This window comes from Trachypithecus francoisi, unplaced genomic scaffold (genome assembly GCF_009764315.1).
Source record: "Trachypithecus francoisi isolate TF-2019V2 unplaced genomic scaffold, Tfra_2.0 Lachesis_group12, whole genome shotgun sequence".
Lineage (NCBI taxonomy): Eukaryota > Metazoa > Chordata > Mammalia > Primates > Cercopithecidae > Trachypithecus > Trachypithecus francoisi.
Genome location: NW_022681457.1, coordinates 117,879,150 through 117,902,251, shown reverse-complemented (window position 1 = coordinate 117,902,251; position 23,102 = coordinate 117,879,150). Strand labels below are relative to the sequence as shown.

The following is a 23,102-nucleotide window of genomic DNA, read 5'->3' as shown; positions in this document are numbered from 1 at the left end:
GTGTCACAAATGCATTTATACAGATTTACAGCTAACAAAATAATTCCACTATTTCCTCACTTAATACTTTCTTTTTTTTTTTTTTTTTTTTGAGGCGGAGTCTCACTCTGTCGCCCGGACTGGAGTGCAGTGGCCGGATCTCAGCTCACGGCAAGCTCCGCCTCCCGGGTTTACACCATTCTCCTGCCTCAGCCTCCCGAGTAGCTGGGACTACAGGCGCCCGCCACCTCGCCCGGCTAGTTTTTGTATTTTTAGTAGAGACGGGGTTTCACCGTGTTAGCCAGGATGGTCTTGATCTCCTGACCTCGTGATCTGCCCGCCTCGGCCTCCCAAAGTGCTGGGATTACAGGCGTGAGCCACCACGCCCGGCCAATACATTAATACTCCAAATGCCTTGAAGTTGGTATCAGACTCCCATTTTACAGACAAAAATCCCAAGGACTGGAAAGATCAAGTGACTTGTTGAAGATGGAGGAGGAGTTTATTTGGTTATGGACCTCTAACCTGAAAGATGGTTAGAAGTTAATAATGTGTAGCCTAACTCAAACCAAACTTCAGTTCATGAAAGTGAAAGGCAACACAGAGAGGGAAGAGGCATTTACAACATATATATATATACCAGATCAAGGATCAACCAAATTATATACTAACCAATAAGAGCCTTCCTTATTAATGGCTATGCTCATGACACTAAGAGAAATACACGGCATTCATGTTAAAGGCATATGTCCACTGCTATGTCAAGCATTTCCATGCACTCCCACAAAAGCTCTATGACAGTAAAACTGTCTGGATTTTATGCATGAACGGGCTCAGACAGGTTAGGTAATTTGCCCCCACAAAACCTGCTAAAAACTCAAACTTGGATCTGACTCCTGCGGCTGTGCTATCTTCACAATGACCCCTTTTGAAGCTCTACCGCTGTCCCTGGACATTCAGATCATCACCAATGAATGCTCCTTGATGTTTAAACACGCAAGGGGTGGGCTAGGTGATTTCAGCTGTCCTTCACTTAAAACTCCTGAACTGCCCGGGCGTGGCGGCTCACGTCTGTAATCCCAGCACTTTGGGAGGCCGAGGCGGGCAGATCGCGAGGTCAGGAGATCGAGACCATCCTGGCTAACACGGTGAAACCCCGTCTCTACTAAAAATACAAAAAATTAGCCGGGCGTGGTGGCGGGCGCCTGTAGTCCCAGCTACTCATGAGGCTGAGGCGGGAGAATGGTGCGAAACCGGGAGGTGGAGCTTGCCGTGAGCCGAGATCGTGCCACTGCACTCCAGTCTGGGCGACAGAGCTAGACTCCAACTCAAAAAAAAAAACAAAAAAAACCCCCTGAATTCTATCACATCTTTGTTGAGGACAGAGGTCAGCTTGACCTACACTGATTTTGGAAGTTTGGCTCCTACAGTCATTTTAAGTTTCACTTTGGAAAGAGCTTAGTAGATAAATAATCAAATCACAAATGAGTCAGAAAAGCTGAACAGAGAGACTGATAAAATAATTCTAAAAAGTTCCTACATATAGGAATAATTTTTGAAACTTAAGTGAGTTCTACTTAACCCAGAGTTAAGGAAAAAACTTACAAAACTCACAGAACACAATACCTCCTAGATGGCAATGTAAATTTGAAAAAAAAGATTAACACAATGAGTAACAACAGAATTCCAAATACAAACAAAAAACAAACAAAAAACAAAGGCAGGAAGCACATCACCTGCTGCAAGGTGTATGGGGCAGAGGAGGAGTCAAATCCTGCAGCACACACCTCGGCTACAATCACAGAATTCAAGAACAAATGGGCCAAAGGAGCAAACATCCTGATTCCCAATCAGAGGTCATTCCAAGGGCTTAGGAAATCTTTTGCTACCATGGTACAACTGGGTTTTCATTACTCTTCCTGATCATGTTCATATATTTATTTGTTGCCCTTGAGACGAATAGAAAATAAAAAGGCCCCAGTCTCTAGAAACAAGCTCCAGAGTTGCACCAAAATTGATGGCTCAGATCCTATCTTAACAGTAAGAAATTGGCTTATTTCTCCCTAAAAGCCTGATCTTATACCTTCTCTCGTCCGTGTTCATCTGTTATACCCTGCCTACTCATGCAGACTTCTTGTGGTTGATTTCTATTGGCTTGGCATTTTACTGCTGAAGAATTTTCTGGCTCCTGTCAACTAGGAGGGTACGCTGTACACTCAAAACATGCAGAAGTGGTTCCAACGGTCCATGAGCCAAACCGGAATCCAGCTGTCAGATTTTCATCTCGAAGGAGGTTCCACTCCAAGCTGCAAGCTCCTTCACCGAGTGCAACCTGTACCAGGCGTGTGCCATTAACAGTGGTAATAAAGCAGCAATGTTCTCAGTTGTCTTCTTTTTAAGAAATGTGTGTCTCTTTTAAAAAATATATGCTATTGGCCGGGCGCGGTGGCTCAAGCCTGTAATCCCAGCACTTTGGGAGGCCGAGACGGGTGGATCACGAGGTCAGGAGATCGAGACCATCCTGGCTAACACAGTGAAACCCCGTCTCTACTAAAAATACAAAAACTAGCCGGGCGAGGTGGCGGGCGCCTGTAGTCCCAGCTACTCGGGAGGCTGAGGCAGGAGAATGGCGTAAACCCGGGAGGCGGAGCTTGCAGTGAGCTGAGATCCGGCCACTGCACTCCAGTCCGGGCGACAGAGCGAGACTCCGCCTCAAAAAAAAAAAAAAAAAAAAAAAAAAAATATGCTATTTTATTTATTCATCTGTTGTCTTACATCCTTTCTTAAACAAGGTAAGGTGTAAATAAGTAAAATTAAAATGAAAGGTGAATAAAAAGCAGACACAAATTCCACAGCCAGGTAAAGCATGTTGCTCTCATGTCCCCTATTTTCCATTGTTTTATTACTAAATTCACAGCGAATACAAAAGTTTTCCATTGAATTCTCTTTAAGAAAGAAAATAAAAGAGGTATTTTGGTAGATAATGCAAAATTAGAGCATTAACATTTCAAGAAGCAACTGTTTGAAATGCCCAAAGCAGAAAATAACTGGCTTATAGGCCATTAAGGAAATACACTGTAAAATGTAACCTCATGTTTGCCAGTCACATTATGAGATGACATTGGAAGTGGTGGGGCATCCTCAACCGCTCCCTCCCTGCACACAGGCAGCTTCTCTAAACTCCACGTCCCCAGCACCCACTTGAGCCCACCCCTGCCCCCAGCTCTGCCTCCTCTCTGCTTGGCTCACAACTATCCTACCTTTACCCCAAACACCCCAAAAAGGTTATCCTTGAGCCCACAACCTACTCCCATGCTTAGCCCCAACTTCCAGGAAAGCTCCCTATCCCCATGTCAACTTTCCAGGAAGCCCAAGTTCAGAGAGATCACTGTCTTTTAAACAGAACAAACTCAGTGTTTTGAAAAGAAAGTAAAAAAGCTTCAGGAATTTCTTTTCTTTTCTTTTTTTTGAGACAGGGTTTTGCTCTTGTTGCCCAGGATGGAGTGCAGTGGCACAACTTCAGCTCACTGCAGCCTCTGCCTCCGGGTTCAAGTGAATCTCCTGCCTCAGCCTCCTGAGTAGCTGAGATTACAGGCATTTGCCACCACACCTGGCTAATTTTTGTATTTTTAGTAGAGATGGGGTTTCTCCATGTTGGACAGGAGGGTCTCAAACTCCTGACCTCAGGTGATCTGCCCGCCTCAGCCTCCCAAAGTGCTGGGATTACAGGTGTGAGCCACCACGCCCAGCCTCTTTTTTGATAGTCTTGCTCTGTCGCCCAGGCTGGAGTACAGTGGCACAATCTTGGCTCACTGCAACCTCCGCTTCCTGGGTTCAATTAATTCTCCTGTCTCAGCCTCCCAAGTAGCTGGGATTACAGGTGAGCACCACTCCGCCTGGCTAATTTTTTTTTTTTTTTTGTATTTTTAGTGGAGATGGGGTTTCGCCATGTTGACCAGGCTGGTCTCAAACTCTTGACCTCAGGTGATCCGCCCGCCTCCGCCTCCCAAAGTGCTGGGATTACAGGCATGAGCCACCATGATCAGCCTCAGGAATTTCATAAACTAATGCTTAGCATACATTCTAGCACTATAATTTTTAGTAATATTACAAGTGGACAGCAAAGTTCATCCTTAGCCAGGATGAAGCATACCAAGGCTTTTTATGAACATGTATGTCTTTTACATTTTAAAATTTTATTTATTTATCATTATTATTATTATTTTTTACATGGAGTCTCACTCTGTCGCCCAGGCTGGAGTGCAGTGGTGCGATCTTGGTTCACTGCCAACTCCGTCTCCTGGGTTCAAGCAATTCTCCTGCTTCAGCCTCCTGAGTAGCTGGGATTACAGGCGCCCATCACCACACCTGGCTAATTTTTGTATTTTTAGTAGAGATGGGGGTTTCACCACATTGCCCAGGCTGGTCTCGAACTCCTGACCTTGTGATCAGCCCGCCTCGGCCTCCCAAAGTGCTGGGATTACAGGCATGAGCCACCATGCTTGGACTTTTATTTATTATTTTTATAGACAGAGTCTTGCTTTTTATAGACAGAGTTTTGCTCTCTTGCGCAGCCTACAGTGTGGTGGTATGACTGTAGCTCACTGCTGCCCCAGACTTCTGGGTTCAAGCAACCCTCCTGTAACCAAGTACTCCCATTATCCTTTTTTTTTGAGATGGAGTCTCATTCTGTTGCTCAGGCTGGAACGCAGTGGCATGATCTCTGCTCACTGCAACCTCCACCTCCCAGCAGAGATTCTCCTGCCTCAGCCTCCTGAGTAACTAGGATTACAGGCGTCCGCCATCAAGTCCGGCTAAGTTTTGTATTTTTAGTAGAGATGGGGTTTCACCATGGTGGCCAGGCAGGTCTTGAACTCCTGACCTCAAGTGATCCACTGGCCTCGGTCTCCCAAAGTGCTGGGATTACAGGCATGAGCCACCATGCTTGGACTTTTATTTATTATTTTTATAGACAGAGTCTTGCTTTTTATAGACAGAGTTTTGCTCTCTTGCGCAGCCTACAGTGTGGTGGTATGACTGTAGCTCACTGCTGCCCCAGACTTCTGGGTTCAAGCAACCCTCCTGTAACCAAGTACTCCCATTATCCTTTTTTTTTGAGATGGAGTCTCATTCTGTTGCTCAGGCTGGAACGCAGTGGCATGATCTCTGCTCACTGCAACCTCCACCTCCCAGCAGAGATTCTCCTGCCTCAGCCTCCTGAGTAACTAGGATTACAGGCGTCCGCCATCAAGTCCGGCTAAGTTTTGTATTTTTAGTAGAGATGGGGTTTCACCATGGTGGCCAGGCAGGTCTTGAACTCCTGACCTCAAGTGATCCACTGGCCTCGGTCTCCCAAAGTGCTGGGATTACAGGCGTGAGCCACCATGCCCGGCCCCATTTTTCTAAGAAATAGTTTAATTATTTTCTCCTCTCCCCCTTTCCCCTGTACCCTGTTTCCTACTTAGCCCTTTAGAAATGCAAATATAACCTTTCCCCTCCCCCTCACCAGACATCCTCTATGGGACAAGTTCATCTAACTATGTGCTCCAAGACAGATCTCTTGACAGTGGATCTGCAGACCAAATCATGTCTCCATGGCCACTTTTACTTATTTCTGCCCAGGAAGGTGCCAACTCAACTGCCAGGTAGATAAAGTACCCAGACAGCAGGGGGACCCCTGCCCTTGCTCATTTTCTCCTATACCTTATAAAAGTGCCCGCTTTCTGCTCCAAAAGTGAAGCGGTACGGCAGGACATCGTGCCCCTTGCTCAAGCTGGCTTCGGAGTAAATTCACTGGCTTTGTATGCGGTCTCAATCTTGTTAACTGGACTCTGCATGCAGTGAACAACTGACCCGCTTTTCGGTTGCACTCCCACCTTAGGCTAGACTACAGGTTACAGTGCACGCCACCATGCCCGGCTAGTTAAAAAAAATTTTTTTTGGCTGGGCACGGTGGCTCATGCCTGTAATCCCAGCACTATGGGAGGCCGAGGTGGGCAGATCACAAGGTCAGGAGATCGAGACCATGCTGGCTAACACAGTGAAACCCCGTCTCTACTAAAAAGACAAAATAAAAAATTAGCCGGGTGTGGTAGTGGGCGCCTGTAGTCCCAGCTACTCGGGAGGCTGAGGCAGGAAAATGGCGTGAACCCAGGCGGCAGAGCTTGCAACGAGCCAAGATTGTGCTACTGCGCTCCAGCCTGGGTGACACAGCGAGACTCCGTCTCAAAAAAATATTTTTTTAATTAACGATGGGGTCTCGCTATGTTATGTCACCCAGGCTGGTCTCAAACTCCTGGCCTCAAGCTATCCTCCTGCCTTAGCCTCCTAAGGTGCTGGAATTACAGGTGTGAGCCACCCCCCAATCCTTATGTCTTTTTTTAAAATAAGCAAAACTTCAAACTTATCAAAATTCAAGAAATAACAACAGTAAGTATTAACTAAACACCTACTTATGCCAGGCACTTTATATACATCCTCAGCACCTGGCAATACACATACCACACAGGTCATCCTGGCCTACAGTACGTGCATAAGACATTATTACCTGTTACCTACATTTCAACATTAAAGAAATTGACGGCCAGGCGCGGTGGCTCACGCCTGTAATCCCAGCACTTTGGGAGGCCGAGGTGTGTGGATCATGAGGTCAGGAGTTTGAGACCAGTCTGTCCAACATAGTGAAACCCTACCTCTACTAAAAAAACAAAAAATTAGCTGGGTGTGGTGATGTGTGCCTGTAATCCCAGCTACTCGGGAGGCTGAGGGAGGAGAACTGTGTGAATCCAGGAGGTGGAGGTTGCAGTGAGCCGAGATCGCGCCATTGCACTCCAGCCTGGGTGGCAGTGTGAGACTCCATCTCAAAAAGACAGAAATTGAGAAGCAGAAAGGTTAAACTACTAGCCTTGAAGCACAAAACTTCCAGAAGAGTAAAATGGGATTTGAATACTGGACTCCGGCTGCAAAGCCCTACATGGTGGCCTCACTCTATCCCATTGTTAACCAAGAAGTACTGATGCCTCCATTCTTCAGGTAAGTAGAGGCTGAGGTTAAATGACTTGTTGAAGGTCACACAAGAGGCAGGCAGCACGGGCTGAAATTTTTGCTCCTCAGCCTCTTGGCTTACAGAACACCCTACGGAATGCGGACATCTGGATAAGTTGTTTTTGGACAACTGAGGCTTAACTCTATGTGCCCAAGGCAAACATTTAACTGGAGTCATTATAAATATCAAACTTTAACATAATGTAGTAGATGGAAAATGAAGGAATTGACCTTTTCAGAGCCATCTTTATTTTTCTTATTAAGACAAAATTAACTGCCCATCATGAGGTTTGATAAGAAAGCAATGAATGCGTAAACACATACCGCCTCACCGCTTTAGGGGTTTGAGTGGCTCCAATTGGCACAGTTGAGCCTTTTACACGTCAATTTCTGCAGATGGCTGAGTCAGCGGTCCTGACAGGAGGGTCTGCTGCCTCCTTCTTTGTGGGTGACTTTGACCCTAGGACAATCTTGAGAGTGACCAGGGGACCTTCCTCTACTTTTCTAGCCCTTTCTCTCAGTCTGCAGTTCAAACTCAATGGGTGGGCCTTACTCTGTGGCTGTAACCTGCAGCCGAAGAAACCCAGACAACCCAAAATTGTGAAAATAATGATCTACCCTGTACCAGAGAAGGAAAGAAAACGCAGGGGCTTGGGGTAAACTTTTTACTGGTAGGTGATACTTTTGTACTTCTGGTTTCATGGCTGTTCTGGAAGGATAAAGATCCCAGAACACTGATTTCCATACATGGACTGCAAGAAAAACTTTTTTATTTATCAACAACTTCATTTTTTACTTAACTGTGTTTTTTCCAAAAGTGTTTAAAACTTGAAAAGAAGGGTGGCTCCTTAAGGTTAAAACAATTGGGACCAGAGATCTTCAAACAGGTTATAAATACTGCAAAAATGAAATTCTTTCAAAGACACTGACAAAGAACTGTAGCCATTTGTCTTGGGAATAAATTAGGTTTGAAATGTGTCAATTCAGTTCCTAATTAAAGGATCAGGTAAATTTAACCCTGATTTATAGTTAAGGAATCCTTTCTCCAAATACATTTTGCAAAAATCATCCTGGAAATCTCAGAGAAGTCAGATTTTAGGCACCCGATGATGCATCTAACACTAAACCAGAAAACCAGTCTGGTTTTAGTGCGCCCAGGTAATGATAAATTACTCCCTCCTCTCAATGTGAGGCAGACAGGACAGATGATGGCCCTGCTCTATAAACAGGAAATCTAGAAGGAGAATCATTAAAGATCATGGGGTCTTGTAATAGGAGAATGGGGGATCCTGTCCAGCTGCCTGCTTCACTCTCTCCAACAGCAGCAACAGTGGGGTCTCCAACCTTTAACACCAGGTACTGACAGATAATTTTTCCAGACTAGTGGGAGTGGAATGAAACTGTTCCACCTGGGATCATCAGGCGTTAGATTCTCCTACGGAGCACGTAACTTAGATCCCTTGCATGTGCAGTTCCCAACAGGGTTTGTGCTCCTATGAGAACCTAATGCCACCACCAATCTGACAGGCAGAGCTCAGGCGGTGACGCCTGCCCGCCGGACGCTAACCGCTTGCTTGCCCACCACTCACCTCCTGCTGTGCGGCCCAGTTTCTAACAAGTCACAGACCAGTACTGGTCCATGGCCAGGGGGTTGAGGATCCCTGCTCTAGAATACAAATTTAAAGGGATATTTTAAAGTTTAAAAACCTGGAGAGGGAGATTCTTCAGCTGATTTTTGACATTTCTGTATTAATCCAATTATATACTTCTATTATGCTTATAATTTTAAAGTAGGATTCCCTGGTTTTGTCTGGAGTTGTTTCCATTTGAGATTTCTAAAGAAAAGTCTCTGAACTCTACTGAACATTGAGAGTTTTGAAGACACTCTTTTGAAGGTACTGTGGAGTGGGAAGAGGGCCTTGCCTCTCACAGCTATACTTAAATGGCAACTACTCTAGAACTGACAGCAAACAGACAAACAGGTATTAAGATATTCTTCCAACCATACATGTAAGAATTCAGATTACCCTGATTTTTTCCAACTAAATCACGTTATTTCAACTTCATGTTTGATTTCACACAATAAATTCCAGTAAATATCAAGTCCAGACATTACATTCAGAGCTTCTAGTGGAATTCCAGGACAGAAAACCAGCACACCACACCTGAGTATGATATTTAACACCAAGTTTGCTGACAAAGACAACAAAAGTGTCTTCTGCAAGGGGGCATGTTTCATATGGATTTAACCTATAGCCATATAGCCATAAATATGGAAAGTGCCTTCACTCACTGGGAGAAGTAAAACAAAATTTTTTAAAGAAATATTTCTTGGCTGGGTGCAGTGGCTCATGCCTGTAATCCCAGCACTTTGGGCGGCTGAGATGGGCGGACTGCTTGAGCTCAGGAGTTTGAGACCAGCTGCGGCAACACAGTGAGACCCTGTCTCTACAAAAACTACAAAAATCAGCCGAGTGTGGTGGTGTGTGCCTGTAATACCAACCACTCTGGTGACTGAGGCAGGAGGATCACCTGAGCTGGGGAACGTGGAGGCTGCTGTGAGCCATGACTACGCCACTGCAATCCAGCCTGGGTAAAGTCTAAAAATATATATTATATATATATATTTTATATAAATATATATTTATATAAAAATATATACACACACATATATACGTATATATACATACACACACACACATATATATGTATATATACTTCATCCTTAAGTCTAATAACAGTGACAGGCCTAGCCAGGCATGGTGGTTCATGCCTGTAATTCCGGCACTTTGGGAGGCAGAGATGGGAGGATGGCTTGAGCTCAGGAGACCAACCTGGGCAACAAAGAGAGACCCTGTCTCTACAAAAGATACAAAAATTAGCTGGGCATAGTGGCATGTGCCTGCGGTCCTAGCTACTAGCAAGGCTGAGGTGGGAGCACCTGAGCCCGGGGAAGTCGAGGTTGCAGTGCACCATGATCCACCTCTGCACTTCAGCCTGGGCAACAGAGCGAGACCCTGTCTCTAAACAAACAAACAAACAAACAAAAAACCAAACAAATAACATTTCTTTGGCTCCCATCCGTAAGTCCAAAAACAATGACAGGCCCTACAATTTCAGCAGTTTCAAGGTACACCTTTGACAAAATGTTTACCTAGCACTCCGGCTAAAACTATTATTCTAGCCCGCCATTGCTGAGGCTTAAGTAGGTAAAAAAAAAAAAAAAAAAAAAAAACTATTATTCTAGACCTGCTTGATCATCTGCAGCTGCCTAAGGTTCAGTACGCCTGATAAATGGCTGCTCAATACTGACATCCCAGACTAAGTATGCATGATTTCAGAAAGGCTGGTTTCATTTATTGCTTGACTTCTAAAAACTGGAAAAAAAGAATAACTAGCCAGACATCTTCATTTAAAGGGAGAGAAACTGAAGGCTAAAGAAGTGATGAGCCCATTAAAACCTAGATGACGGGTTGATGGGTGCAGCAAACCACCATGGCACATGTGTGCCTATGTAACAAACCTGCACATTCTGCATGTGTATCCCAGAACTTATAGTTAAAAAAAAAAAAAAGAAAGAAAGAAAAGAAAAAAAAGAAGTGATTAGCCCAAAGTGTTGATTAATGAGAACAAGAACCCCCAGGTACCCTACGGCAACCTAACAAAATCTGCAATTTCCAAAGATATTTCACTGGACATTCTCACAGTACAGTGGCCCATACGTTTGAAGGATTCTTACATGCGGTGCCCAGTGTCAGGCCTCTGAGTCCAAGCTAAGCCCTCACATCCCCTGTGACCTGCAGGTATCCGTCCAGATGGCCTGAAGCAACTAAGAGCCACAAAAGAAGTGAAAACAGCCAGGTCCTGCCTTAACTGAAGACATCCCACCACGGTGATTTGTTCCTGCCCCACCCTAACTGATCAATTGGCCTTAGGACAATACAGGCTCCCAGCCCTTGTGATAATGTACTTTGTGACATTCCCCCGCCCTTAAGAGGGTACTCTAATATTCTCCCCACCCTTGAGAATGTGCTTTGTAAGATCCACCCCCTGCCCACAAAAAATTGCTCCTAACTCCACCGCCTATCCTAAACCTATAAGAACTAATGATAATCCCACCACACTTTGCTGACTCTCTTTTCGGACTCAGCTCGCCTGCACCCAGGTGATTAAAAAGCTTTATTGCTCACACAAACCTGTTTGGTGGTCTCTTCACACGGATGCGCGTGACACTCAAGGATACAGTACCAGAACTAGCAGCTTTGTAATCCAAGGACTGGTAAGGTAAAGTGACAGAACAGCAAGGAGCTCACAAGCTGGGCTTCAGAGTCAGACTGCCTGGGTTGAGTTCAGGCTCTTGCATTTTCTAGTAGTGTGTCTAAAGTCACACTACTTAATCTCTCTATGCCTTAGTTTCCTCAAGTGTAAATCAAAGGACTATCCTCAGAATTAAATGAGATAACAGTACAAAATTCATTCAGCATAGCGGTCCCACACAAGGTAAGTTAGTATTATTTTATTTTATTTTTTTTTGAGACAGAGTCTCCCTGTGTCTCCCAGACTGGAGTGCAATGGCGCAATCTCGGCTCACTGCAAGCTCCGCCTCCCGGGTTAAGGCCATTCCCCTGCCTCAGCCTTCCGAGTAGCTGGGACTACAGGCGCCCGCCACCACGCCCGGCTAATTTTTTGTATTTTTTTTTTTTGAGACGGAGTCTCACTCTGTCCTCCAGGCTGGAGTACAGTGGCGCGATCTCGGCTCACTGCAAGTTCCGCCTCCTGGGTTCACGCCATTCTCCTGCCTCAGCCTCCCTAGTAGCTGGGACTACAGGCGCCCGCCACCGCGCCTGGCTAATTTTTTCTATTTTTAGTAGAGACGGGGTTTCACCGTGGTCTCGATCTCCTGACCTTGTGATCCGCCCGCCTCGGCCTCCCAAAGTGCTGGGATTACAGGCGTGAGCCACCGCGCCCGGCCATTTTTTGTATTTTTAGTAGAGACAGGGTTTCACCGTGTTACCAGGATGGTCTCCATCTCTTGACCTCGTGATCCACCCGCCTCGGCCTCCCAAAGTGCTGGGATTACAGGCGTGAGCCACCACTCCCGGCCAAGTTAGTATTATTAACACCACATAGACCAATATTTACTGACAACACACACTGAACCCGCTTTGATTAGCATAGCCAAACTTGGCTAGCTTTCATTACCACTGGAAAACCTGAGAGATGGAATTAGAAATTCTCTGGCAGGGCTGAAAAATCCGGACCCACCGGCTTAGAGAAATCGATTGACTTGACCCCGGAAGCCTTCTCGCCCTTCAAACCTATCTCAACTCCAGACTAGTCATGAAGAAAGGAGGTGTAGTGGGGCCCTACTACTGCCAGACTACGTGAGACTCTCTTGTGTTCTCTTTTATTCGTTGAGGAGACAGGGTACAAGTGCTTGGTGTGAATGTTAAAGGTGTTGTTACGGCACCACTTCTTTTCTGGCCTAGAGCTTCTTCCTAATCTGCAGCCTCCCAGCCGAGGGTCTGTATCCCGGAGGCTCTGCCTTAAATTTCAGGAAAGCGGGTCCAGAGGAATGAAAGAGGGCACCAGACGCGTGCCTCTGAGGCCGGACCCACTTCAGAGGCAGGGAGTTCCCAAGAAAGACGGATAGAGCCGTAAGGACGTTCCCTAGTGGCCTTGACCTTGGTGGGTGAGACTCAGTTTGCCATCCTGCTGGCGGCGGGCGATGACACAGCCCCTCAGCCAGGACGGGTATGTGGGCTGAGCGCGGGACGGGGTCTCGGAGGACTGCGAACCCCACCCCGGTAGCCTCCTCGGGGACCCTGTTTCCTCTCGTGGGTTTGGAGACCTCTGGCCCTGCCCGGACACAGTGCACGCGACGCACTGGCCTCTAGGAGCTGGGGGGGTGGCCGGACCCGGCACCCGCGGTGGGAGAGTCTGGGCAGTGGGGACGGCTCCGTCGGCCGGCTGGCGCGCACGTCGCCGGGGTCACGCGGCCTCCCCGCCGGACCCGAGCCTCCCGTGGCGGGGGTGGGCGGCCGCCGCCAGCCCGGCCCTCCCGAATGACCGGGGTCGGCCTCAGCCCCCAGAGCGTCCAGCCGCTGGCCTCACCTCCCTGCGCACGTTCAGCAACGAGTAATAGTCTTCATTGTCCAGCTCCTCCTCGCTCAAGGCCGTCGCCATCTTCTCAACCTTTCACCCCGCCAAACCGGCAAGGCCGTCCTCAAGAGGGGCCAGTGATCCGCGGCAGGGACAGCGCGGGTCAGCCCGGCTGCGCCACAGCGGCCCCTGGCGGTCCGGAGCCGTCCGCGCCCGACAGGAGTGCGCCTGCGCTTTGCGCCCCCGCGCGGCGTAGGGCTGGACGCGGCGCCGAGGCCGCCCTGGCTGGGTGACCACGCGGGTCTCTTCTCGTGCTCCCAATGGACGCGTGGCACGCGGCGTGGCTGGGTCCTCGGGGGCCTGAGATCCAGCCACCAGGACTCCCTAGACTAGAAAGGGAAACTTTGCTTTTTTTTTTTTTTTTTTGAGATGGAGTCTCACTCTGTCGCCCAGGCTGGAGTGCAGTAGCGCGATCTCGGCTCACTGAAACCTCCACCTCCCGGGTTCAAGCGATTCTCCTGCCTCAGCCTCCCGAGTAGCTGCGACTGCAGGCGCCCGCCATCACGCCCGGTTAATTTTTTTGTATTTTTGGTAGAGACAGGATTTCACCATGTTGGCCAGGCTGGTCTCGGACTCCTGACCTCAGGAGATCCTCCCAAAGTGCTGGAATTACAGGAATGAGCCACGGCGTCCTGCCTAGAAAGGGAAACTTTGAAGTCAGCTCTAGGAGGTTGTCATCCTCTGGGAGACAAACCCCGGTGACACCACCTGTTACCCCACTGCCCGCAAACTCCTGGAAGAAGCGCAAGGTGCCCCCAGTGCAGGGCGCATCCGGATCCCAAATATCCCCAAAATGAGATTTGTTCCTACCTCCATTGTCTTTTGGCCATCCAGAAGCCTTCCTGCCCAGAACAGGCCTCCTCGTTTTAGTTATTTGTTATTGCTCTAATTTAGGAGCACCTGGCCATCTTTTCTACTGCTTAAATGACGAGGCAATACCCATTTGGTTCCCGATATAATTGTCTCTGGCAGGCATGTGTACCTGCAGTCCCTACCCCAGAGCCATTCTCCTGTAAATTTCTCCCTCATAATTTATCGGTGGAGTCTAATTGATTTCAACCTGGTGCCTGCTGTTTGGTGCATTATTAAAGATGTCTTGGTTACAATAATCTAAATAATTTAAACGTCTTCGAAATTACGCCATTGTCAAGGGAAGGTGGACAGCAGCCCCCTCATGCCACCTGTTTGGTTCCCGCTGACCTGCGCCAAGTCTCAGAAACCTTTGTTGTTCCTTTACTAACCACCAGTCCAGAGCCATCCCCATTGCCCTTCATCAGCAGGTCTCCTGGGAAGCCCCGAACACCTGTCTGTGGATTTGAGAGGCTGATTTCTTTCTCTTTCTAATTTTTGGCCAGATGTGCACCATCTGGGCCTGTGTCTCATCCCTTCCAAGTTGCCGAGCCCTCTTAGGATCTTTTGGCATGAGGCACTTAGGTGTGCTGAGACAGATTGTTCGGGTGGGATGAGTCAGCCTGAAAGAAACTGTCAGCCTAGTAAATTAAGGGCTATTTCTTTAGTTGTGTGACGCTTCCCCACAACAGCTTCCACAGTCCATCAGCTCTTCCAGCAATGTTTGGGCTTTTCCTTTTTCTCCTTTGCAGAGAAAAGAGCTGTAGTTAGGGCCAAACTGCATGCTGACATTTGACAGTCTTTAAGAATTTGTTTTTTTATTTTTATTTTTATTTTTTATTTATTTTTATTTTTTGAGACGGAGTCTCGCTCTATCGCCCAGGCTGGAGTGCAGTGGCCGGATCTCAGCTCACTGCAAGCTCTGCCTCCCGGGTTCACGCCATTCTCCTGTCTCAGCCTCCCGGGTAGCTGGGACTACAGGCGCCCGCCACCTCGCGCGGCTAGTTTTTTGTATTTTTTAGTAGAGACGGGGTTTCACCGTGTTAGCCAGGATGGTCTCCATCTCCTGACCTCGTGATCCGCCCGTCTCGGCCTCCCAAAGTGCTGGGATTACAGGCTTGAGCCACCGCGCCCGGCCTTCTTTGGTTTTTTTTGAGACAGAGTCTCCCTCTGTCACCCAGAATGGAGTGCAGTAGCGCGATCTCGGCTCACTGAAACCTCCACCTCCCGGGTTTGAGTGATTCTCCTGCCTCAGCCTCCCAAGCAGCTGGGACTACAGGCATGCACCATCACACCAAGCTCATTTTTGTATTTTTAGTGGAGACAGGGTTTCACCATATTGGCCAGGCTGGTCTTGAACTCCTGACCTCGTGATCCACCTGCCCCGGCCTCCCAAAGTGCTGGGATTACAGGCGTGAGCCACTGCGCCCGGCCTTCTTTGGTTTTTTTTGAGACAGAGTCTCCCTCTGTCACCCAGGATGGAGTGCAGTAGCGCGATCTCGGCTCACTGAAACCTCCACCTCCCGGGTTCGAGTGATTCTCCTGCCTCAGCCTCCCAAGCAGCTGGGACTACAGGCATGCGCCATCACACCAAGCTCATTTTTGTATTTTTAGTGGAGACGGGATTTCACCATATTGGCCAGGCTGGTCTTGAACTCCTGACCTCGTGATCCACCTGCCCCGGCCTCCCAAAGTGCTGGGATTATAGGCGTGAGCCACCGCGCCCGGCCAAGAATTTCATACAGAGAGACTGGGAGGGAAAACGACAATGTTGAGACATTCCTTTTTTCTTTAGGTTTGTAGACATTAATTGGGCCATAATGCTCACTTGGATAGAGAAGCTCTTTGCCATCCCTCCTCTGCTTTGGAAAGCGCAGCCTCTAGGAATTATATAAATGGAACATAACATATGTTTCACTACGCCCAGGTCTGTGTTTCTATGATTGAGAGTGACCTGGTTTTTATCACCACTCAAACAAGATAAATAGTGACTCAGGAATGCTCTGTGGCTGTCCTCTCTTGGGCCCACGAGATTTTGTGTTATGGTTACTTGGAAAGTGGTGGTGATAAATAGAAAGCTAACTTAGATGCACCACAGGCTTGAGGAATGTTTCTATTTCTGAGGCTGGCTCTCTCGTTTCTCTCCTCCAAAACCCTAATCTTCAACGGGCAAAGTAATGGAAACCAGGGGCAGTACAAATTTATAAGTTAAAGACGCACATCCAACAAATCGCTCACGCCAGAGCAACTGACAAAACCGAGCCGCTTTAACTCACGCCTTGTGCTTTGTTTTCTTTTTCTTTTCTCTTTCTTTCTTTTCTTTTCTTTCTTTTTTTTTCTTTTTTGAGACGGGGTCTCACTCTGTCACCCAGGCTGCAGTGCAGACACATAATCGTGGCTCACTGCAGCCTCCACCTCTCCAAGCTTAGGTGATTCTCCCACCTCAGCCTCCAGAGTAGTTAGGACTATAGGTGCCCACCACCATACCTGGTTAAGCTTTGTATTTTTTGTAGAGACAGGGTCTTACTGTGTAGCCCAGGCTGGTCTGGAACTCCTGTGTCAAGTGATCCACCCGCCTCAGCCTCTCGGAGTGCTGAGATGACAGGTGTGAACCACCGTTCCTGGCCTTTTGTTTTCTTTTTGTTGGGTGAAACCACCGAACAATCTGTAACATAGCTGTAAAGCAAAACTTAATAGGTAACATTTAAATATAAACGTATATATTTGTGTAACTATATATACATGGGCATATGTATTTTATATTTATGCAAATATTATATGTAATGTACACATTTATGCAACTGGTAACAAATTCTCTCATCTTTATTTTATTTATTCTTTTGAGACAGAGTCTCACTCTGTTGCCCAGGCTGGAGTGCAGTGGCATGATCTCGGCTCATTGCAACCCCCGCCTCCTAGCTGCAAGTGATTCTCATACCTCAGCCTCCTTTGGAGCTGGGATTACAGGCATGTGCCACCACGCCCAGCTAATTTTTGTATTTTTAGTAAAGACAGGGTTTTGCCGTGTTGGACAGTCTCATCTTGAACTTCTGACCTCAAGTGATCTGGTCACCTTGGCCACCCAAAGTGCTAGGATAACAGGCATGAGCCACTGCGCCTGGCCAATTTTTTTTGGTTTGTTTTAAGATGGAGTCTCACTCTGTCTCTCAGACTGGAGTGCAGTGGCACAGTCTTCGCTCACTGCAACCTCAGCTTGCTGGGTTCAAGCAATTCTCCTGCCTCTGCCTCCCAAGTAGCTGGGATTACAGGTGCCTGCCACCATGCCCAGCTAATTTTTGTATTTTTAGTAGAGATGGGAGTTTTGCCATGTTAGCCAGGCTGGTCTCGAACTCCTGACCTCAGGTGATCTGCCTGCCTCGGCCTCGCAAAGGGCTGGGATTACAGGCGTGAGCTACCTTACCCGGCCCCATCTTTAAATAATAAACATAAGAATATTTAAATAGTAAACATAAGAATGTCTTAATAAACATATCTTAATAAACATAAGAATATGTAAATAGTAAACATAAGAATATTTACCTCCACCATGATTCATATTCAGAATGACCCCAAAACATTTTTTTTTTTTTTTTTTTTTGAGACGGAGTCTCGCTCTGTCACCCAAGCTGGAGTGCAGTGGCCAGATCTCAGCTCACTGCAAGCTCCGCCTCCCGGGTTCACGCCATTCTCCTGCCTCAGCCTCCGAGTAGCTGGGACTACAGGCGCCCACCACCTCGCCCGGCTAGTTTTTTGTAGTTTTTAGTAGAGACGGGGTTTCACCGTGTTAGCCAGGATGGTCTCGATCTCCTGACCTTGTGATCCGCCCGCCTCGGCCTCCCAAAGTGCTGGGATTACAGGCTTGAGCCACCGCGCCCGGCCGACCCCAAAACATTTTGACTTCCAGCACAGCTACTCTGTGTAACCACTCAAGAAGGTTTCTCTGTTAATAACTCAATCCAGTGCTGTGGCCCCCCACTCTAGTACTGGAGGTAGGGCTGCCAGATTAAATACACAATGCTCAGTTATATTCGAATTTTAGATAAACAATGAAGAATTGTTTAGTGTAAGTATACCAAGGACTGGGTGCACTGGCTCATGCCTATAATCGCATCACTTTGGGAGCGTCACTTTGGGAGGCCAAGGTGGGCAGATCTCTTGAGCCCGGGAGTTCAAGACAAGCCTGGGCAACATGGTGAAGCCCCCAACTCTACACGAAATGCAAAAATTAGCCAGGCATGGTGGCACATGCTTGTGGTCCCAGCCACTCAGGAGGCTGAGATGGGAGGATCACCAGAGCCCGGGGAGGTCGAGGCTGCAGTGAGCTGTGATAGTGCCACTGCACTCCAGCCTGGGCGATAGATTGAGACCCTGTCTCAAAAACAAAAAACAAACAAACGAAAAAATATATATACACACACGAATATATATACACATGAATATACATATATATATACGAATATATATATACGAATGTATATATATACATGAATATTGCATGGGGACATATACATATACTAAATAACTACTTTTCTGGGAATCCTGCTTTTTCTTTTGAGATGGAGTCTCGCTCTATTGCCCAGTCTGGAGTGCAATGGTATGATCTTGGCTCACTGCAACCTCCGCCTCCTAGGTTTAAGCGATTCTCGGGATCCGCTGCCTTGGCCTCCCAAAGTGCTGGGATTATAGGTGTGAGCCACCGCACTGGCCAGAATCCTGTAGGATTTGTAACCCCAACTGGAGGCCTTGCAGCCTTTCCCTGTTTTCTTGAGTAATGCTTCTGAGAGCAGAGGTGGGCCGCCTGCCCTACCCCTTCTACAGCCAGGCTGAATCCACACCCTCTCTATAATTCAGGAGGAAAAATTACCTATAATCTTTTTATTACTCCTTTGTCACTGAGTCCAGACTGGGATTTAGTACATGCTTGCCATTCATAGCCTGCCCTTCCTCTCCCTCATGAGCTCTGACAACCCTGTTAAAGAAGATAGGGAAAAAAAGGTCCTTTGCTTAAGGAAAGAAGGGGAAATTTGCCAGCATTCAATAATTAAATTTTCTTGGGCGGGCGCGGTGGCTCAAGCCTGTAATCCCAGCACTTTGGGAGGCCGAGACGGGTGGATCACGAGGTCAGGAGATCGAGACTATCCTGGCTAACACGGTGAAACCCCGTCTCTACTAAAAAATACAAAAAACTAGCCGGGCGAGGTGGTGGGCGCCTGTAGTCCCAGCTACTCGGGAGGCTGAGGCAGGAGAATGACGTGAACCCGGGAGGCGGAGCTTGCAATGAGCTGAGATCTGGCCACTGCACTCCAGCCTGGGCGACAGAGCGAGACTCCGTCTCAAAAAAAAAAAAAAAAAATTTATTGATGTTATCTTCTTCCTGAGTACTCAATGACAAGTCTTTAGCCAAGATGATCTTTACAGAAGAGTCGGGATACCGCGGGGGAAGAGCCACACCTGCCTCTGCGGAGATAGCCGCCCAGAGAGGCTGAGAGTCTAACACCATTCAGCATTTTACCTGCAATGTCATTCTTCCGTTGTGCCTGTGGGACTGGTTTTCACTGCTTGGGACTTTAGGTCCTCGGTCTCTGTGTATTGATCTATCCCAATCCGTCAGGTCCCTTAGGGGTACCCCATTCCAGTCTGCTTTCTTGGCCGTTTCAGTGATACAGTCCTTTGTCCTTGGACTCTGCCCAAAATTTGTGTTGTCTCTGTTATCAGCCTTTCTACTCCCTCCCAGGCTGTCAAGGGTAAGTGGAGAAAGTCTTGGAAAATACAGAGTTCGTGCTATCTAACTTCAACTGGACTGCAGTGTTACCTGGCAATCTTTTCATTTTCATCTCATATTAATACCCTATACGTTCCCCCCACCCTAGCATCCATTCCTCTTATCCTTAAGTTTGAAGACAGAGTCCTGAAATGGGCACTGGAGTTTCAGCAATTCACAAGAGAGAAATGGATTCTGGGCTAGTGAAATTAACACTCAGTGTGGCACGGGGGAGGTGCAGACAAGAAACAAATTAGTGAATACACAAGATAATTTCAGATGATCAGTGCTGTAAGTAAAATACAACAGAGTGATGTGATGGTGGAGGAAAGGTACTCTACATTGGTTGGTCTGGGAAGATCTATCCCAGGAGGTGATTTTGAACTGAATGATGAGAAGGACCCAGCTTTGCAAGACCAGGGGGCAGAATCTTCCAGGGCAAAGCCTTTGAGACGGGAACAAGTTTAGTGTGTGGGACCAGGGAGAGAGCAAGTGAGCACAGAGCTGACAAAGGTGGGAGAGCGATAGGAAAGGATAAGGTTAGAGAAGCCACACCAGGACAGGATCACCAGGGGCCTTAAACGTGGTGCTCAGAAATTGAAATTTCATTCTGGCCACAATGGGGAACCACTGAAGGATTTTAAGGAGGGAAGTGACATGGTCTGATTTTTGTCCCTCCTGAATGATCTCTCCAGGGAGACTGGATTCAAAGGAGCAAGAATGGAAGCATCCCCTCACCCCTGCCCATCAGAGGCTATTGCAGTGTTCCAAGGAAGAGATGATGGTGGCCTTGGACTTGGACTCAGCCAGGAGCAATGGGAATGGTCACGCATGGACCACACATTGGACTGGAGGCAACAGGAATTACTGATTGATTGGGCTTGGGGAACAAAGAAAAGAGGAGAACTGGTAGCTACTTCTGTATTTTGGCTTGAGTTACCAGGTAGTAAGGCTGTTTATGGAGCTGAGGAAGACTGGGGAAGAGGCAGACTTGGGAGGGGAGTGATCAAGGGTCCTATTTTGGAGAAGTAGAGTTTGGTCTTTGTTAGAACTCTAAGTGGAAGCACCTACTGCTTCTGCTTCCTTTACCACTCACTCTTGGTGTTTTTTTTGTTTTGTTTTGTTTTTTGAGACAGAGCCTTGCTCTATTGCCCAGTGCAGTGGTGCAGTCTCGGCTCACTGTAACCTCTGACTCCCGGGTTCAAGCGATTTTCCTGCCTCAGCCTCCCACCATAACTAGCTAATTTTTGTATTTTTATTAGAGATAGGGTTTCATCATGTTGGCCAGGCTAGCCTCGAACTCCTGACCTCAGGTGATCCCCCCGCCTCAGCCTCCCAAAGTGCTGGGATTACAGATGTGAGTGACCATGCCTGGCCACCACTCACTCTTGAATTCTTTGCTCATCCCATCATTTCATGAATATCACCTTCTCAAAGTTTCCTATGACTTCTTGAACCCAGTGGCCTTGTTTTCTTGCCGTCTGCCCGGACTAGGCCTTATATAACAGTATCACCCGACTTCTCTTCGTTGTAACCTTTCAGTCCTTGGCTGTTCAGCTTTTTCTCCCTCTTAACTTTTTTTTTTTTTTTTTTTTTTTTTTTTTAGGAGATGGGGTCTTACTCTGTCACCCAGGTTGGAGTGTAGTGGCATCATCATACCTCACTGTAGCCTTGAACTCCTGGATTGACGTGATCTTCCCACCTCAGCCTCTCCAGTTGCTGGGATTACAAGCATAAACCACCATGCCTGGCTTCTCTTAACTTTAATATTTCTCCAGATATGCTCCTCTTTCTTCTTCCTCCTGCCTGGCATTAAGGACCCTTGGTGATCTGGGTTCACATATTTTCAGCCTTATACCCTCCGGCTTTCCTGTATAGATCTTTGGTTCTCGTCAGAAAAAATATATCGCTTATTCTCTGAACACTCCTTGAACGTCTTAGTTCCTCATTCTTTTTTTTTTTTTTTTTTTTTTTTTGAGACGGAGTCTCGCTCTGTCACCCAGGCTGGAGTGCAGTGGCCGGATCTCAGTTCACTGCAAGCTCCGCCTCCCGGGTTTACGCCATTCTCCTGCCTCAGCCTCCCGAGTAGCTGGGACTACAGGCGCCCGCCACCTCGCCCGGCTAGTTCTTTCTATTTTTTTAGTAGAGACGGGGTTTCACTGTGTTAGCCAGGATGGTCTCGATCTCCTGACCTCGTGATCCACCCGTCTCGGCCTCCCAAAGTGCTGGGATTACAGGCTTGAGCCACCGCGCCCGGCCAGTTCTTCATTCTTTGCTGCATCTCTGAGCTTCCATGTGGAGGTCATTGATCTTCAGCCCAAAAAACGCCCTACGGAATTTCTTTCAGTTGCGGGGGTCTGCTCTTGGAGAACTCTCTCAGCTTTTGCTAATCTGAAAATGTCCTTCTCTTATTTTCATTCATAAAGGAAGTTCTCTCTGGGTAGAAAATCTGTCTTAGCAGTTATTTTGTCTTCCAGCACTTTGGTGGCATCATTTCACTTCCTTTAGGTTCTGTTAGAGCTATTGGAAGGGGATTCTTTCTTCTCGTTTTGGGACTCAAAAAAAAAAACATGTTAGACCTTTCGAGCATGTCATACCTGCTTTTTATTATCTCTTCTGTATCTTGCTTCTTTTTATTTCTATGGCTTCTTTGTGGATAGTTACCTCTGACCAATCTTCCACTTCACCAATTCTCTTGGTTTCCTAATTTTTTTTTTTTTTACTGCTTTATTGGTAGAAAAGGTGTCAACCGCCAGGTATAGTGGTTCACACCTGTAATCCCAGCACTTTGGGAGGCCGAGGCGAGCGGATCACTTGAGGTCAGGAGTTTGAGACCAGCCTGGCCAACATGACGAAACCCCATCTCTACTAAAAATACAAAAATTAGCTGGGCATGGTGGCAGGTGCTTGTAATCCCAGCTACTCGGGAGGCTGAGGCATGAGAATCACTTGAACCCAGGAGGCAGAGGTTGCAGTGAGCTGAGATCATGCCACTGCACTCTAGCCTTGGTGATGGAGCGAAACTCAGTCTCAAAAAAAGAAAAAGTAAAAGAAAAGTGTCAACGAAATAACAGAGAGAAGTTCTCCAAAAGAAAAAGGTATTATTTGGGTATAGAGCATTGCAGTGGAAATATGCATGCCGTGGTAAACTATATGCATATTCAGACAGGAAGACACATTGTTTACAGGAAACAGTGAGGAAGAGATGGGGTGCAGTGGCTCCTGCCTGTAATCCCAGCACTTTGGGAGGCTGAGGTGGGTGGATCACCCGAGGTCAAGAGTTTGAGACCAGCCTAGCTAACATGGT

General features: G+C 47.3%; 1 protein-coding gene across 1 annotated transcript in view; it reads right to left on the bottom strand.

The window, feature by feature from the left end:
* Positions 1 to 13,351, bottom strand: part of DNAJC11 (DnaJ heat shock protein family (Hsp40) member C11) — a 75,732-nt gene extending 62,381 nt beyond the window's left edge. Inside the window, exon 1 of the mRNA XM_033228557.1 lies at positions 13,138 to 13,351. Within this exon, the coding sequence (XP_033084448.1) occupies positions 13,138 to 13,209 (72 nt within the window). The 5' untranslated portion in view covers positions 13,210 to 13,351. The remainder of the gene's footprint in view (positions 1 to 13,137) is intronic.
* Between the last annotated feature and the right edge of the window lie 9,751 nt (positions 13,352 to 23,102).